The 18,094-nt window shown below is 38.3% G+C and overlaps 1 protein-coding gene across 14 annotated transcripts in view; it reads right to left on the bottom strand.

Moving 5' to 3' along the window:
* The window catches only part of LOC100123208 (nesprin-1), a 98,187-nt gene that overhangs the window by 26,202 nt on the left and 53,891 nt on the right, over window positions 1-18,094 (bottom strand). For 9 of the 14 annotated variants that reach the window (XM_032599912.1, XM_016984956.3, XM_031929345.2 and 6 more), the window contains 5 exons: window positions 15,155-15,965; window positions 14,884-15,042; window positions 14,441-14,803; window positions 14,124-14,234; window positions 706-11,652 (listed from right to left, as the gene is read on the bottom strand). In XM_032599912.1, the coding sequence (XP_032455803.1) occupies window positions 706-11,652; window positions 14,124-14,234; window positions 14,441-14,803; window positions 14,884-15,042; window positions 15,155-15,965 (12,391 nt within the window). Of the gene's footprint in view, window positions 1-705; window positions 11,653-11,999; window positions 12,696-14,123; window positions 14,235-14,440; window positions 14,804-14,883; window positions 15,043-15,154; window positions 15,966-17,541; window positions 17,820-18,094 lie in introns of those variants that run through there. The other 5 variants (XM_016984964.3, XM_032599914.1, XM_032599916.1 and 2 more) reach the window with 3 other exon arrangements.

An 18,094-nucleotide genomic window follows, 5' to 3' on the forward strand; every position in this document is an offset into this window, starting at 1 on the left:
CGTTTAGTCCTTTTTTTGAAATCCGTTATAAAATTGAGATTCACATATTCATTTTTTCTCTCTAATGAATGAAGCCCAAATTTATAAAAGATTATTCAAGTATATAATTGTTATAATACAAGTAGTTAAAACATTATCAATAAGTCATCAATTTATTGATTTGATGTGGCTGCATAAGGTACCTGAAAGTTTCTTTTATTAATTGATTGGACAGATATTAACAATGAAAAGGAACAAGACATGATTTTATTGAAACAACGAGAAGATTTTGTGACACTCAAAGAAGCTAAAAGAAATAGAATGTTCAACAAATAATATTTTATTCAACAAATAGGCAAATTTTAATCTAATAGTCCATGCAATAAACATATTTTTATAAAGCAAAATAATTTATATAGTAAACAACCGCTGAAAAGAATTTTTAGCACATAAATTTCAAACAAACAAAATAATACAAACACATTAAAAAAAAATAAAATTACGAATTACGATAAATAAAAAAGTAAGCAATATAAAAATCATTACAAAAAGCAAAAAAATAATTTTAAAAAGTTTTATCGTATTTCGATTTGAAATTTGGAGTCGCTAATCATAAGTAACTGCAAATTTTTTAATTTCCTTTGTTAATATACATTCTTAAAGAGTATATTAACAAAGTAATAAAATACACAGTATGGTTTTTGTTTTCCCGCTGAAAACTCGCACCTTAATTGTTAGAGTTATATTCTCTTGGGTCTTCAGAGCCTGGTCATGAATCTCCGTTTCACCTAGGTTATCCTGCATCCCTATAGAACTGCTTGCCTTTTTACCTAAATTCATGTAAGGATCTGAAGAGGATAGTGGTCGATCGGAGTATGAATTGGATGAATCAGGATAAGGATCAATAGTTTTCGGTAAGTTAGTATTCTCCGAAAGTGCTTCCTGTTCGTCATCATAATGTTCATTTTTTTCAAGGGACAAATACGTGCTATAATCACTCCAGCTACCTATTCCGCCTGGTAAATCCGCTACTAAACGTTCAGTACGGGGGGTTCCATTATTAGAACTAGAGGATTGTGATTCATTGAAGCTATCTGACTTTCCGCCCTTTCCAGAGTTACCACTAGGATCATCTTTATCGTTAGAATCATTTTTAGAAGAGTCAACTGCTTGCTGTTTTTTATGTATTTTCATTTCTCGAGCAAGTGCTTCAAATAATTCACGTTCTGCTTCTTCGTACGCATGTTTGTTAGGCCAAAAACCACTTTCTTCAGCGATAAACATACTCCAAGAAGGTAGTGTCTCCAATTTTTCTCCTCTTAAAACATCAGGTGTATCTTTATTTTGTTTTATTTTGTTTTGAGAAACGACAACCATTTCATCATCTATATAAAACGTTACTTTTGGTTTTGTTGTACTTTCAATATCGGATTTCAAAGAAGGTTTAGCTACCAAAGTTTGGTTTGATTTTTCCTGAGGTTCAACATTTGTAGATGTAGATTCCTCCAATGTTACAGGCTTTATAGCCTTTTGAGTTTCTTCTTTTTTAACTGTTTCTTTATCATGATTGTATTTATCTTTTATTTTTTCTTCTATTGGACCAGCGTTAAGCTCTGATGAAGATGAAACCAAGGTAGCTTTTGTACACATTGATTGACTATCATTTGCTTCAGTTGTCGTTATTTGTTGACTTGTTATTTTAATTAAATCTGATGTCATTTTCTTCTCTGCTTTAGAAACTTCCTTTTCAAACCCTTTATCGCCAACTTTGATTGGAAATTTTTCTTGTACTTTTGAGATATTCTTATCGATTGGTATTTTCTTATCATCCATTCGATTTTGCTCACATTTACTTGATTTTTGAGATTCCGCGTTCGCATCTGCCTTTGTTTTGATAATCTTACATTTTTGCTCATCCTTATTTTCATTAACTTTTTTCTTTGATAAATCATCTGATTTTTGTATATTTTCTTTTTCTGCTACTATCTTTTGAACTTCATGTTCGATAGATTCTACTTTATTATCTTCTTGCTTCTGAATTATTTCTTTCTTAATCTCTTGTTCTGTGTGTTTCTCTTTTTCAGCCTTTTCATTTTGACGCTCTTTCTTAGTCTCACATTTCTGAACTTCATTTTTTTTGGTCACTTGATCCGCAAGTTCTACTTTTTTCACCTCAGACTTTTCTTGTTTGCGATCTTTTTTCTTACATTTTTCTATCACGGATGCTTGTTCTTCTGGTTTGTCTTTCTTTGTCTCATTCTGTTGAGTTTCTTTTTTAATTGCTTCTTCCTCTAGTTTTTCTATCTTAAACTGCTGTTTATGCGATTTTTCATTCTTAGAATTTTGCCTCTGAGGTTCCTCTTTCTTGCTTACTTGCTCTACAGCTTCTTCTTTTCTAGATTCTTCTTTCGTAGCCACTTGTTTCACAAATTTTTCATTTTGAGATTCTTTTTTCTGATGCTCATCTTTTTTAACTACTGTTTCATTTGGTTCGTCTTTCTTGGGCTTATCCTGTTGAGTTTCTTTTTCCTCTACTTTTCCAATTTGAGAGTCTCGTTGCTGAATTTCCTCTTTTATAGTGACTTGATTTTTTAATTTATCTTCTTTTAATTGCTGTTTCTCATATGATTGCTTTTTGGAATCTTGTTTCTGAGGTTTATTCTTTACAGTGACTTGCTCCAAGGCATCTTCTTTTTTTTGTTTGGATTTTTGCATTTTACATTCTTCTTCCTTAGCTACTTGCTCTGTAGCTTTTTCCTTTCTAGAAACTTTTTTCTGACATTCTTCTGTTATATCTTCTTGTTCTTGGAACTTGTTATTTCCAGACTGCTTTTGCTCATGTTCCTTTATCATTTTTTCCTCCTCGGGTTTTTGAATGTTACACTCTTGTTTCCCCAGTTCTTCTCTTTTAACGGCTTGTTTTGCGGGCTTTTCTTCCTTATTATGTTGCTTACGAAATTTATCTTTCTTAGAATCCTCTTTATGCGGTACCTCTTTATTAACTACTTGCTCTAAAGCTTGTTCTAAGGCTTCTTGGTTTTTAGATTCTCGTCTTTGAGATTCTTCTTTTTTAGCTACTTGTTCCTTACGTTGATCTCTTTTGGTATCTTTTAGTTCATATTCTTCTTTAACGGTAACTTTCACATCGCTTTTTTCTTCTTGAGACTGTTGTTTCTGAGATTTTCCTATTTTAGAATCAAGTTTTTGAGGATCCATCTTTTTATTGGATTTTTCATCAATTTTTTCCTTTTTGCATACTTGTTTATCAGATTTATCTGTTTTAATTCCTTGTTGTGCGAAATTTTCTTTTCTAGGCTCAAGGTTTTGAATGTCTTCTTTTTTAGCCACTTGTTCTTCTAGCTGCTTTATTTTAGACACTTGTGATTTAGCTTCCGTTTCGACTGCTGTTTCCTCATGTTTTTCTACTTTAGTGTTTTGTAGCTTTGGCTCTTTTTTCATAGTGCCTTGTTCATCACGGTTTTCTTCTTGAGACGGTTGTTTCTGAGGTTTATCCTTTATATTTTTTTGTTCCTCAACTATTATTTTTTTAGGTACTTTTTCAGTAGCTTTTGATTTTTTACCCTCTTGCTTCAGTGGTTCCGTTTTAGTTATTCGTTCTTTCGATTTTCCTTTTATAGACTCTTCTTGTTGAGGTTCTTTTTGATCTATTTTGGCCTCAAGCTTTTCTATCTTAGATTCTTGTTGCTCCAATTCTTCTTTCTTTAGATTTTGTTGTTGCTTTTGGTTTGGAGTCTGTTGTCCCTTTTGATTTGTTGGCTTAGGTGTCTCTTTAACTTTTTCTTTCTTTATACTCTGCAATTGTACCAAACCTTTGTTGTCATTTTTTTCTCCAACACTTGCATGTTTTGACATTTCTACAACTGTTAAATTTTCTTCTTTTTCCTTGTCAAACTGTTTTATAGATTCTTGTTCCTTCTTACTCTGCTGCTTCAGTTTTCCCTTGCCTTTTTCAAAACTTTGTTGCTTAGGTGTCTCTACTGATTTTTCATCCTGTCCCTTTTTAGAATTTTTTGGTTGAGCTTCCTTGCTTGTTTTTAGGTCTCTATCGTTTACATTAGTGCTCATATTTCGTTCTTTTTTAGCATTTTCTTGCTTAAATAATTCATCAGGTATGTTAACTAAGGATTTTGTCAAATCTTTGCTTGTAATTGATTCTTTTTTGTTTTCAAATGGCTTTGGTGAATCAGCAATTTTGTCTTTTTCATGATGATCGGATCTACGCAAACTGCGAGAGCGTGATCGCGAACGTCGAGAACGCAATTCCTTTCTATTAACAAATTCCATAAATCCTTGATTGTCTACCTGAACCACGTTTTCAATTGGTTCGAGTCCTTCCTCTGAAACGACTTGTATTTGTGGAAGAGCTCTTTTATCTTCAATTGATGGTTTAGTATTTGTTTCAATAACTGTATTGTTTTGTTCTAAATGAAGATTATCTGCTAAATCCAAAGATTTTTTAGCTGCTACTTCTGCGTACGATGTAGACAGTTTACCTATTTCATCTACTTCAACTGCTTTAGATTTTGGTGGCAGTACTTCTGTTTTATCATCATTAACATTAGCACTCGTTAGCGATTCTTTATTAATCGATGTTTTAAGAATTGGTTCATCTTTTCTCACTTCTACTTTATCGAGTATGGTTTGAGTTTGGCATTCGTAAGTTGATTGTTTGTCAATTTTAACTAATTCGTTGGACGTAGCTGCAATTTCAGCGTACGTTTTATCTGTAGAATCTAATGATTGAGTGGCTGTTTGGTTTTCTGAAGTGCTGATCGTTTTAATCGGAGTATTTTCCAACACTTTATCAACTATTGCTTCTTTGTCGTTTTCTTCTTTTTTGATAATCACATCCTCTTTACTAACTTCGGCTGTTTGTATTGCTGTGTTATTTTTCGGTTTTCCTTGCTTTTTCTTTTTCGATTTTCCCTTACTAGATTCATTTTGACCACTAGTTGTTGTATTCGAATCTTGTTGATTTACTGTTGTTACAGTGTTTGCCGATACATTTTGTTGTGATGTCTTAGAATCTTTATTATCTGACTTTAAAGCATCTTCTATTTTTTGTTCTTTAAGGAGTTCTGTCTGAGATTTGGCTTTAATTTCTGTAGGCGAAGGTAATTTTTGTTTTTGTGATTCAACAGAGGTCAATTGTTTTTTAGATGTACCTGCGACCGGTTTCCATGCAGGCTGTGTAGATTCTTTCTCTAGTTCTTTAAATTCTGGTAACTGTGAAAAATCCATTGTAGCTTCTACTTCTTTAATTTCCTTGACAAAGTCCGGTTCATCTTTTTCTTCTTGTTTCAATTCGTCTTTCATTAGTTGTGTGTATCTTTCTTCTTCCTCTTTTCTTCTTTCTTTTGCTCTTCTTTCTATTTCTATGTACCATTCACGTTTTTGGAATTGTGGAAGATCTAATAGAAGTGTCTCATTTTTCATTATATAATCAAATTCTTCTTGTTCTTCTGGAGTAAGATCAGCACTCCAAGGGTGATTATCAATAAAGTTGTCAATAAATTCAGGAGTTAATAGTTGTGCTCCTGATAAACATTCTGGACCTTTTGGTGATGAATCTGTCTTAGGTTTTGGGAAATCTAAATTGATTTCTCTATATAAGTAATCGTCTGGTGCTGGTAAAGATTTTGGCACATCTGACTGACTATTTGCTTCTGATTCTTCCTTATTACTACCTTGTTTACTTCCACAATCGTCTGTGCAAGTATGTTTAAATTCATCTTTTCTAGTTTTTTTTATTAACATCTCAAGAAGTTGATCTTTTTCTTTCTTTAGATTGGAAGAGTCTTCAGACTGCGATTCTTTTACAGTAACTTGTTCGTTAATATTTGCTTGCACCTGTATAAACTCTTGAATTTGATCTTCATCTTTCATAGTTACTTGTCCTTTAAGCTTTTCTTTTTTAGATTCGTGAGGTTCCTCTTTCGTAGTGTCATTTTTATCCTCAGATTTCTGTTTTTTGGAAACTTGTTTTAAAGAATCCTCTTTATCAGTAACTAATACTTCACATTTTTCCTTTTTTGTATCTTGTGTCTGTGGTTCTTTTTTATTATTTATTTCGTCCTGGAGTTCCGTATTTGATGATTCTTGTTTTTGGAGCTCCTCTTGCTTAATGACTTGTTCCTTAGCATTTTTATTTTTAGATTCTTTTTTCTTAGGTTGCTCCTTCATTGTCTTTTGTTCCTCAGGTTTATCTTCTTTAGTCTGTTTTTTTTTAGACTTTCCCTTTTTGGATTCTTGTTCCTGAGGCCCCTCTTTCTTAGTGATTTCTTCCATTTTTTGTATTATAGATTCTTTTTTTCGTGACTCATCCTCCTTTGATCCTTGTTTCTGGGCTTCCTCTTTCTTAGTTTCTTGTTCTTTGAGTTTTTCATATTGAGACTCCTGCTTTTGAAGTTCTTGTTCCAGTGTTTCTATTTCTTTCGGTTTGTCATCATGAGCCTGCTGTTTCTGAGATTTTCCTTTTCTAGATTCTTGTTGCTGGTGGTCTTTTGTCTTAGGTACTTGTTCTCTGGATTCCGGTTTCTCACGTTTATTTAACTTTTCCTCAAAGTTTTCTTGATTCGATTCCTGTTTTTGAATTCTTTCTCTGTTCAATACTTTTATTTTGGTTTGCTCTTCTTCAGTTACTTGTTCGTCAGCTTTTACTTTCTGAGATACTTGTTTAAGAGTTTCTTCTTTTATGTTTTCTTGTTCTTTAATTTCTTCTTCCTTAGCCTGAGATTTTCCTTTTCTAGACTCTTTCTTTTGAATATCCTCTTTCCTGGTTACTTGCTTTTCAGTTTTTTCTTTAGATTTTTGTTGTTGTGGTTCCTCTTTTGTAATTTGTTTCTCAGATTCCTTATTTACGAAATGCTCCTTTTTAGCTACTTTTGCAATAGGCGCTTGTGTATTTAAATCTTCTTTCTGAGGTTGCTCTTTTTCATCTTCTTGTTCCTCGCGTTTTTCTGGTTTACTCTTGTCCTTTTGAGGTTCTGGTTTTGCTATTTGTTCTCTACGTTTTTCTGACTCTAAGTCTAGTTTTTTTGGTTCTTGCTTGTTAGCTACTAATTTCTCTGATTTTTCTTCCTTAGAGTCTTGTTTTATATGTTTATCTCTCTTAGCCGTTTGTCGCACGGGTTCTTCTTTAAGTATCACCTTTTCATTATTACTGTCAGAAGATTGAATTTCTACCGGAGGTGTCTGTTCGTTCTTTTGCTGGTGCTTTTTCGATTTCTTTTCTTTAATCTGTATTTTTTCATTTTCTATTTGGTCTACATCATTACTTTTTTGAAGTCTTTTTGATTCTTTGATTTCGTTCCCCTTTAGTTCTTCTGTATGTTTCAGAGCTTGTTCGACTTTTGAGATTTGTATCTCAGATGGTTTTTTAGGTTTTTCTATCTGTATTTGTTGTTTTTCAGATTCATTATTCTTATCTTCTTGTTTTATGAGTTCATTTTTTTTCGTCTTCTCTTTTTGAGTCTCTTCTTCCTCATCTGCTTGTGCCTTAGATCCTTTTTTATTGTCTTGATTTAAATGTTTTTCTTTATTAATTTCTTTTTCTCCAAGTTCTATCTTGACCGCTTGCTTTTTAGGTTTTTTATTCTGAGACACCTTTTTTTCAGGTTCTACTGTAGTCTCGCATTTTTGAATCGTTTCCTTGTTATCTATTTCTTTTTCAGACTTTTCTACCATATTGTCATCATTTTGAGGTCTTACTGTTTCTGCCGGTCCTTTCTTATCAGTGACGGGTTCTTTAGTTTTCGGCTTCTTCGGTTCTTGTTTTTGAGGTTGCTCCTCTTTTTTAGTTTTTTGTTGCTGAATTGCTTTTGCAGTTTCTTGTTCTTCCTTAAAATTATTAGAAATATCTCTATCAAAATCATCGTCTATGGTTATTGGTTCATCTAAAAGATCCATCCACGTATCATCAGATTTCAGATGAACGTTTAAACTCGTTTGACTCGTAGATGTATTAGAAATGTGTTGATAATCTAACTCTGAAGCTTTCAATTGAATACCGCTTCCAACTATATCATCTTTAATTTTTAATCTATTTGTAGGCGCATTTATTACTGGCAAATCTTTAGATTTAGTATTAAGCTCTTTTCCGTCTACTGTAAGCTCTTGGCTGACAATTTCAGTTGATGAAATAGTTGATTCAGATTTTATATTGTTTTCTGGTTCTTTCATTTTTGACTGTTGCACAATCCTTTCAATACTCAAAGCTCTTTTGGTATCACCAGACGATTTTAATGGTTGCGGCTCTTGTAATACTTTTTCTATCTTATAAAAACGATGTAAATCATTTTCAGCTTTTGCATACGTATGGTAATCTAATTGATATGGTTTAATTATTTCATTAATATAAGTTTCTCTCGGCAATTTATCACTTGTATCCTGCGATACTTTAGTGTCTTCTGCATTTATTTTATTTTTCTCTTTTTTCTCAAGAGAATCTTTGTTAAATTGTTCGCTATCTATATTTTGCTTATTTACTTCAGCATGAGCTTTAATCGAAGTCTTTTTTCTATTTTGCACACTGCCGAATAATGGTTCTTCATCACCTTCTAAAACCATGATTGAGTATTCAGAACCAGTTGATATCTTAGTTTCTGTTTCTTCCATAGTTAAAACAGGTATCAAATCTTCTTTCTTTTGTAAAGTTTCCGATACAATATACGTTGTTGTCAAATTAGCTTCAACATTATCTGGCCGTAAACTTATGATCTTTTCAACCTTCGTACTTATTTCTTCGGCTTCCGTTGTTTTAATACTTGTATTTGTTATTTTACTATCAATCAGAGAAACTTCTTTTATTATAGTGTTGTCTTTATCTGGTATTTTTTTAGTTTTCGTTGCTGCATTTATCTCTGGTTTTGAAATTATTTCTTCTAATTTGTTTTTCTTGCATGTCTTCGATTTTATTGATCCCTTATTTACATTAGATTTTTCGATCGAAATCAAATCTTCGCTTTTCTTTGAAATTTTATTCGATTCGGAATCTCCAACGTTTTTCGTAGAAATGAGTTTATTTTCTTCTGATTTTTTACTATCTGAGGATTCCTGTATCTTGGGTTTAGTTTTAGTAGATATAGTTTCAGAAATTTTGCAGTCTTTTGCTAATTTATCCGTAACCTTTTCTATATTTTTTTCTTTGATTTCTGCATTTGAACTTTTCTGATCACTGCTGAGAGTACCACCCATTTTTCTTGGTTTCTTTTGTTCTGAAACAATGTTTAATTCTTCAGTTAAAGGTTTATTTTCTTTCGCGGCTTGTTTGTTCTTTTTTTTGTTGGATTTAGACATATTTTGATTAGGGTCTTGTAGGTTTGATTTTTGATTATTTTCGCATGCAGTTTCATCTTGCATGGTGGACTTTGGATCAATCACATTATTTTTCTCTACTGTATTAGACTCCGTTTTTAATTCTTTAACTTCACTGGAAACTTTGGGAGTTGACCTATCAGCAAGGGTCTCTTTTAGATTACTTTCATGTTTAGGTTCTGCTTCTACATCAGTTTTATTTTTGGGCAAGTTTTTAATAGGTTTGTCCTTCAAAGTTTTTGTTTTATGCTTATCCATATCTTCGATTTCTTTTAAAGCTTTGTCTATCTCATCTTCGGACGATTTGTCTTGTTTCTTCTTTTTTTGTTTTTTCTTTTTCTCAGTAGAATTATCTACATTTGCAGGATGAATATCTTTTCTATCTTCTCTTGGGACTTCTTTAGTTTTTTCACATTTTATCTGATTTACATTTTCAGTTAATGATTTAACTGTTTGAGGTGCCGCAGCATCTTTCTTGGATTGTCTTTCGATCGATTGTAAATTTTCAACTTTCTGGGCTTCTGCTTTATTTTTTTTACTGTTTTTGACACTTTCATCTTTCTTAGATGGTTGCTCAATATGCTGCTTTCTTTTGCCATCTTTTTTCTTTATTACGTCCCAATTCTCAGTTTTCCCTTTAATATCAGCTTGTTTTTCAGTAATTGAAGAGATTGGTTTTTCACTAACTGAGCTTGAACTTTTGTGTTCTACACTTGGGGTTCCTTCAATCTTATCTGTTTCTTTAAAAGCTGGAGATGACAGTTCTCTAGGTGTCAACCCTCGTGACAACATCTGTGCGTATGAAAACGATGATCCTTGTGATTGTACTTGATCAAACGATTCATGTTTATCTGTTGCTTTTGTTTGTCGTTCAACTTCTTGTATGTTTTTCTTGTCGAGTTTTTTGTTTGCATTGCTCTCGGCGATTTTAGTAGATTCTTTATAAACTTGTTCAGTTTTACTTGACACAGCAGGCGCATGACTTGTATCTGCTGTACTGATAAGAGTATTGGATATTTTAGAATCCGACGAAATATTTGATTGAGTATCAGAACTACGCTGGGGCAAAATTATGGGTTCTGCATTACTAAATTTAGTCGTTACATTAGATTCATGTACATCCCGAGTTTGCTGATAAATTTCCGGAGGTATATAATTTGATTGTGCTACAAAGTGTTCTCCCGCATATTGAACATGAGTTTCATAACTTCTCAAAGCAATTGGATCTAATGGTTGTACAGGCTGGGTTTGGCCATAAACAAAAGTATTTACTGGGAACGGATTCAGTGGAGAATTGATAAACCCTACTAGTTCAGGCATTGGATGCATGTAATTGTACATTTCTTGCTGCGGTGGTACAGTAGTTTCAGTTAAAGTATTATAATCTTCGAGAGGTTCATCTGCCCAACTGGTTACTTCCATGTCCGTTCTTGAAATTGCCGTTTGTGCTGGCAAGGGAACTGTTGGTTGATAGGAAACAGTCTCTATAATCGATGATTCCACGTGAACATTTGCTTTATTCTCATGCGACTCCTGAACTTTTGTTGGAGAACGATCGCGCATAACCATTCGAGAATCTTTCATTTTCAGATGAACCATTTCATCCACTCTTTCATCTGGCTCGGAAGACGCTCTCGAGGATCGTCCTCTCAATACGTCAGCATACGTCGTTGATCCTGGAATCCATATTGGACTTGGTGATCTTCCACGTCTTTCTTCATGAGGAGCTAAACTTTTTTCTGCGTGACTCTCGGTTACTTCTGGTTTCTCTTCTGCGTGAATTGGCACTTTAGACACTTCAGCTTCGGTCACTTCTATTTGTACACTAGGAACTCTTATTTTTGCACTTTCGGCAATCTTAGAGGTCTGTTTGTTTGGCATCTTTCTTGTAGGAGATCTTCCGCGACGAGGAGCAGTCTCTGGTTTCCCTTTATTTTGTTGCTTCTCCACCTGTGCATTATCTTTGGCTTTTTGTTTTTGCGTCTCTGCATGAGTTTGTGCTTGAATTGTCGATTTGATCTTCGCTTCAAGAACGTGAGGTTTGACTGCACCTTCGCTAGCTTTTGTAGAGCTACGCAATGGAGCCACCGGCTTGCTCTCAGATTGACTTTGGACACGAGCTGTTGCAGGAGCCTCCTCTTTGGCTTTCTTGTATGGGCTTGTGTGGCGAGAGCTCGATCTTGACCTTCCTGCGGCTATGTCGGCGTAAGATACAAGGCCGAGTGGTTTGTTGCCACCTTCAGGGTTCGGAGGGACATAGTGCGGATCTACCGCGTGAATTTGATCGGCCAGAATCCGTGTACGCTGCCTCCACTCGTCCAGCCGTGTCCGCAAGGCCTGCTCGCAAAATGTAAGTGCCAGGAGAACTCATATCTTTGCAGTTGAATTAATAATTTGTCAGCGGGGTGGGCATATAGATTTTTTGCTTTAAAGCATCGGAAGCACTTTTCATTTGTACATATTTTTAGTTTTGAATTTCGTCAGAAATTTTTCATTGTTATGAGTTTGTTAAGCTAATTGAATCTTCTATTACCGCGAAATCGTAATCATGATTAGGTAGAGTAATCTTCTAAGTTTCTCGATTATTAATTGGCACTTTTAGATTTTCAAAACAGGATTTGGAATTTGAAAGGAAATCTCAAGGTTACGCCGATCAGTGGAAAAAGTACAAAAACAAGTCCTAATGCTCTCTCAAAAAGAACGCTCTTTATTTTCTCGTTGCTGTTTTATTATAATATTAAAAATCTATGGTACAACAAGAAAACACGACTCTACGATTAATACAATAATTTACACTTTCGAAAAAAAAAGATTCTGGCATATATTAGAGTCACAATTACAATCATTTACACGCATTACTTGAAAAAAAAGTTACCAAAATCGGATATTTTGTTTGCGTTAAACAATAAAAGTACAGAAAGCGAGGGACTCGAGCTTGAACATTAAAAATCCGTTACAAAAATCAAACCAAACGTACTTCTTCGTATTTTACTTAATAATGCAATATCTCACACGTGCGAGTCACAATTGTGCGAGATTTTCTCTAAATTCATCGAGATTGATAATCTTGTAAATCGCGGCAGGAATGCAGCGGTCTTTCCGCGGTACGGCGCTTCTCGTACATTTTTCGCGCATTTTTTGTCTTACAAAAACGATACAGCCTTTGGGTGTGCTTTATTACAGCAACACGGATCACGATAATACACTTATAATCGACAAATTGGCCTCAATTCTCGCGGATTGTGAACCAAGGGCCAATTCGTCGATTGTTAAGGATCTAGCGACTCTATGTCTGGCGTTCCTCGTTGAATTAGCAGTTTCGATCTTTCCGTACGCGCCTGGATTTTACTGTGCAGCGACTTTATACGATCTCGACAAATCTGAGCATTGCAAACGAGAAAATTGAGCGTGCGAAAGAGCGAACGTTGTTTTCATTGAAAAGTAAGAGTGAAAAACCCCGCGCCAAAGTACAAAGAGCATTGAGTAGGAGATAAAAAAAATTGAGACATGGCACAAAAGGAGACGAAAATGACAGAGACGACGAACAGAATTTTCAGGTATTATTAATGAGATGAACAGGTTGCGACGAAATAGTGAAAGAGAGTAAGGAGCGTAGTGGTTAAGGAATGTAGTCGAAGGACGTATGTGTGTTTGTGTGTGAGTGGAGAGAAGGAATGCAGCAAACAAAAGTCATAAATGAACAGCTAGTTGACAAACGTAAAATTAAAGACTAAAAAAAATTATTAATCGCATATTTATTATGCAATGACTTCGCATTGCCGTCCTAAGGCGGCGTCGTCACGAATAGTTAAAATATTTCGTGTTTGTCTAATCCAAGAAAGTTGACTTGATTTAGCTACATTTGAGCTGCTGTGAATAAATTTAATTTGACGCTTGATGTCGATGTTAAGTTCGTTTCCATACGATTCCGTTATATTGATAATAATCATAATAATAATAATAATAAAGTAATGGAAATTACTAACTAAAAATTACTTATAATATGATTGTGCAAATGTACAGAAAGTATTGTGCTGCTTAAAGTAATATTTACAACGTACATAGAATCAAAGAAAGTAGAAACGTAGGCTACGGAAAGAATTAAGTTCGACATATGATATTAATTAATTTTATACGAGTCAATTCACAAACAAATACATAATGCCAACACAAACAAGCAAAATCAAGTTACCCCTCGAAATGATAACAGTATGAAAGTAAGGAAGATAACTTAAAGCTAGGTGTAAGAAGTGAGAACAATACGCAACACCAGAAATAAAATAAAGATACCAACCAACACCCAGAAAGCAAATCTACCACCAGTAAATTTTGAACGTAATAAAAAATAAAAGTAAAATCGTGTATGAATTCGTTGAATTAAAATTAACCATCCACCATTGATTTCCAAAGCAACATGATGCTTGATCTTCATGTAATAAAATAAATGCGTTGGAAAGTACTTGAAAAAAGCGATCTTTTTGTTCTTAATAAATTAAAAAGAAAAAGAGAACAAAATGAATGTTTATGGTATAGAGTGTCGATATGCGATTTCGAAAAGCAGAAAGAAAACAAAAATTGTTGTCCACTCATCGACGTATTAATAACTTTGATATATAATAAACGCATAAGTCACTGGCAATGTGAAAAACGTTGTATGCTTTTAATCACAACATGTTGGTGGTGGTCTTGAGTTGGTATCCATTTGAACTATTATATGTACAAATCAATTGCTGTTCTATATAGCGCACAGTGCAGGTGAGAGAGAGAGAGAGAAAGTGGTGGGGGAGTAATAAGATTCGACAACCTACCTGTTGTTCTTGCAGCGCCTTTTCTCTGTCGTTCGGCAAATACGTTGGGCTGAGAACCGTCCTCAGCTGCTGCTCGACTTGCACGATTTGCTGACGGAGCTGCTGTATCTCCTGTGAACAGATTTAACATGCCGCGTCATAATACATATCCTTCATTAACGATCTCGTCGTCACTCGAAGACCGAAGAATTTCCCCCCGTGCATTTATCTATCCCAGTCGAGGGACTAACGATCGCATCGAAATCACGTGTCTTCCGAACTGACATAAACAAATCCACGAGCGAAGAAATTCTTCGTGTCCTCGACAGAGTCCTAACCTGCTGGTACTGATCTAGCTGAGCGAGACAGGCTTCGAGGGAAGCAGTCTGCTCTTTAAAGGTCTCGTTGAGAACGTCGAGCTCGGCAAGTATCTCGTCCGCGGCTTCGACGACGCGGCTGTCGCCACCGATGCCCGATCGGAAGTGCACCTGCAGCTTCTCCACGCTCATGGCGATCTTGGTCTTCTGTATCGCCACGTCGCTTAGCATCTTTTCGCGGATCGCGTGTTGGTCGCGCAGCGGTTTCTTCTTGTTCTGCGGCGACTCCAGGTTCTGTCGGGCCTTCTCCATCCAGACCTTGACGTCCTTCATCTTGCGCTCGCACTGCTCCCACTCTTCGCTCGTCTCTTGCAGTAGCGCGTTCTGTAAAATCAGTCAACAAGTTGCAGAGCGTTCGCGGTCGAATTTCGCGCGGTAAGACTATCGACTATCGGTCAACGAACCCTCTCCAACAGCTGACCCTCCACTTCGACCTTAGCCTCTTCCGCTTCCGTGAGCTTGAGGGGCAAGTCGCCAACGCTGGTTACCTGACCGATGCCCTCCAGTTCGCGGCCCATGTCGCTCAGATTCTTGTTCACCTGCTTGCAGCTCTTTACCGCGGTCTGGGAGAAGTTTGCAATGTTAGAACACGACTCGCCGAGTAGTCGAGTGGCGGACCTTCCGCATCGCGCGACGGAAAGCTCGCCACTCGCGCGATCATAGCGGATAACCTACCGAGTACTCGTGTAGCCTCTGACGCGCCTGATTGAGACTAGCTAGTTTCAACGGTTCGGCCAAGAAGACGCGCTTCTCCGCGGTCCAGGCCTTCACAGCCTCGAGGAGCGCGAGGAACCGCTGCCAGGCGTCGAGGGTGTCGCCGACCTGTTGTTTCTTTTCCTCCAGCCAGGCCTTGACCTGAGCCAGCTGTTCGGTCAGATTGGCCACGGTGCTGCCGACCATCTCCTTCTCGGCCTCATCCCTCGTGTTCTCCGCGATGGACTTGCCGTTCTTGGTCAGTCGCTCGAGCTTGTCGGACATGGGCGCCAGTTCGGTCTGGATCTGGCGCAGGTTCTCCATCATCTTGGAGGGCTCGCACGACCGGTCCTGGACCTTGAGCTCGGCCTCGCGCATCCATGCTTGCAGCTCGTCGACGTCCGCGAGGTAGTCGGTCCTCGTGGTCTTGGCGCGCTTCTGCTCGCGCTGCTTCTCCTCCATGGCTTGGCTCGTGTCTTCCGCCTGCAGCTCGAGGGCAGCTAGCTTCTGGGCAACGTCGATCGGCACCAGCTGCTGGCTGGCTTGGTACCGCGCCTTAGTGTCTCCCGAGAATTCCCGAAGGGCCTCGAGCTCCTCGTCGAGCTCCGCACCGAGATCGGCAAGCTCGCGCTCGATCACCGCCTGATCGGCGCCGTGCACGTGGAACTGGCCGATGCGCGCGCCGATGGATTCGAGGCGCTCGCGGTGCCGCTCTATCACCTCCTCGACGAGGCGCAAACTGCGCAGGTCCTCGCTCGACTTTTCCGACTTGGAGCGCAGCAGGCTGACGAGTCTGGAAGGGGTCGGTGGGTATTGTTTCTATTGCTTCTGTGTTTATAAAACCTTAGGTGTACTTAGGTGGTATGGTCTAATTCATGTACAAAACGAAATATCAACGCGTTGTCCCCGCGAACGAAACTGACAGCTCGGTTTATACATGAGATCGTCTCGTCAATCAGCCCAAAAATTCAATTAGCTTCACGGGCCAGGGCCAGCGCTAATAGCGTCTTATTTTGCCGGTGGCGGCGTCTCTTTTCGATTTTCACGTGGTCGCCGCTGCCGCCGAGCGAAAGCACGCCGACACAGTATACGGATTTAGAATCGGAAATGCGTGTCGCGCGAGTAAGCGAGCGAGAGAGATGGCTTGAATCCCGGCGCGGACTCCTGGCCGGCCGACGACGCTAAGGCCTTGGCTAAAAGTAGACGGAACTGGGGCCGACGCGCCGCCTTCGTATTTTAGCGCTGCGACGCGCGAAACTCGCCTCTGCGAGCAGGGAGCTTGTGGCGATTTTCTATGCTCCCTTCGATCGGATACTCGCCGGTGGTGAAATCGGCGTGGTTTAGGGAGGGTCGATGCAGCGAAGGCAAGATCAAGTTCAAGGCTACGAATTGTTTATTCAGACTCGGTTATCTTTGATTGTTCGTTTGCGTCTCCGACTACTGCTGGTTAGCTTCGGATGGATGGACCGGTTAGGAGACTGAGTGACAAAACGTTATTTTAGTTTCAAGAGTGCAAGTATAATTATAGTCCGGTCTACTATGTATAGCCGACGGGTATATTCGTCAGTTGACTAGTAGCAACATCGAGAATCTCTCTATTTATCTCCGAACGATTTCGCGTTATTTCGTGTACGCCCGAGCATAGGCATCGTTTATACATGCATCGGTTGAAAATACGGCTATTTCTCAAACGCGAGCCTCTCGATATTCTAATTAACAGTCATGAATTCTCCGAGTGACATCACTCGCGACCTACAGCTTCCAAGTAGCGAAGTGAAAAAAAAATTTATCAAACACCTCGCGTAAATTCGGCCGTCGGCGACACATGTTTCTTTTCGCACGGGTGACATCACCGCGATTACGGCACGCGCGCATTAGCTTCAGGGGGCTAAAAGTAGCCGGCGGCCGCCGGGACGACGAAATGGCGTGAAAAGAGCAGAGGAGGACCCGAGCGAAAGCTCCGTGGATGTCAATGTCGCGTTTCGATCCGGGACGACATCACGGATGACCGAGTGGTGTACAATATGAAACCGGCGCGTGCCACATTTTTTTTCCTGCTCGTGGATTACAGAAACCGCGAGCGAAGCTATGAGGATTACCGACGAATCGTTGGTATTCACTTTGAATCTTCAGCCCGCACACGCGCGTTTGTTAGCGAGTATTTATTTATAAGCGCGATTGAATTGCGTAACGGGCGGAACGTTGTTTACACATACCAAAGCGATAGAATTTTACGCACGGTATGGACGCACTTATAGACGGCACTGCTCGATCAAACAAACTTTATCACGTGCCGAACTTCCTCATCCCGTTACTCCGGATTAATCTCGGCTCGCGAAAACTTCAACGAATTCTTCCTATAATCTCACCTGTTGTTCAGCTCTTTATATCGTGCGTCGATGTTTATTACGTCCCGGAAAAATGAATGTTGCGTTTAAGAGAATCGAAATCGAGATGGATAGTGAAGAAAAATCGGACAACAGTACGGCGCGGCACTAATCGAGCCAAAGCAGCTGCGCTTCGCGGTTCGAAACGTATTGAGACAGAGAGAGAAGAGGCGCGGGAGGTCGGTGCGCGATTCTCGACGCTTGCTTTTGGCCCGCGACGACCGGGCTGCTGCCGCGCCGCTGCGACGCATGCGGCTTGACTCTCTCTCTCTACGTGCCCGCTACTAAGAATAACGTCTTCGAAGCTCTCTCTCTCTCTCTCTCTCTCTCTCTCTCTCTAGCGCACTCGCCAGCTCGCTTGCTTTCTTTCTTTCTCCTCTGCTTCGCGCTCTGCCCTCGGATATTTTGCGTGCCTCTAACGCGAGAGACTTTGCGCGAAAACCATCTTTTGTTGGCAGAACGATGTGCGTAGATTTTTGTCGAGATTGGCGATATTTATAAGAGATCGTATGGGGTACACCGGTTTAATTACCAT

Source organism: Nasonia vitripennis, chromosome 4, assembly GCF_009193385.2.
Source record: "Nasonia vitripennis strain AsymCx chromosome 4, Nvit_psr_1.1, whole genome shotgun sequence".
In the NCBI taxonomy this organism is placed as follows: domain Eukaryota; kingdom Metazoa; phylum Arthropoda; class Insecta; order Hymenoptera; family Pteromalidae; genus Nasonia; species Nasonia vitripennis.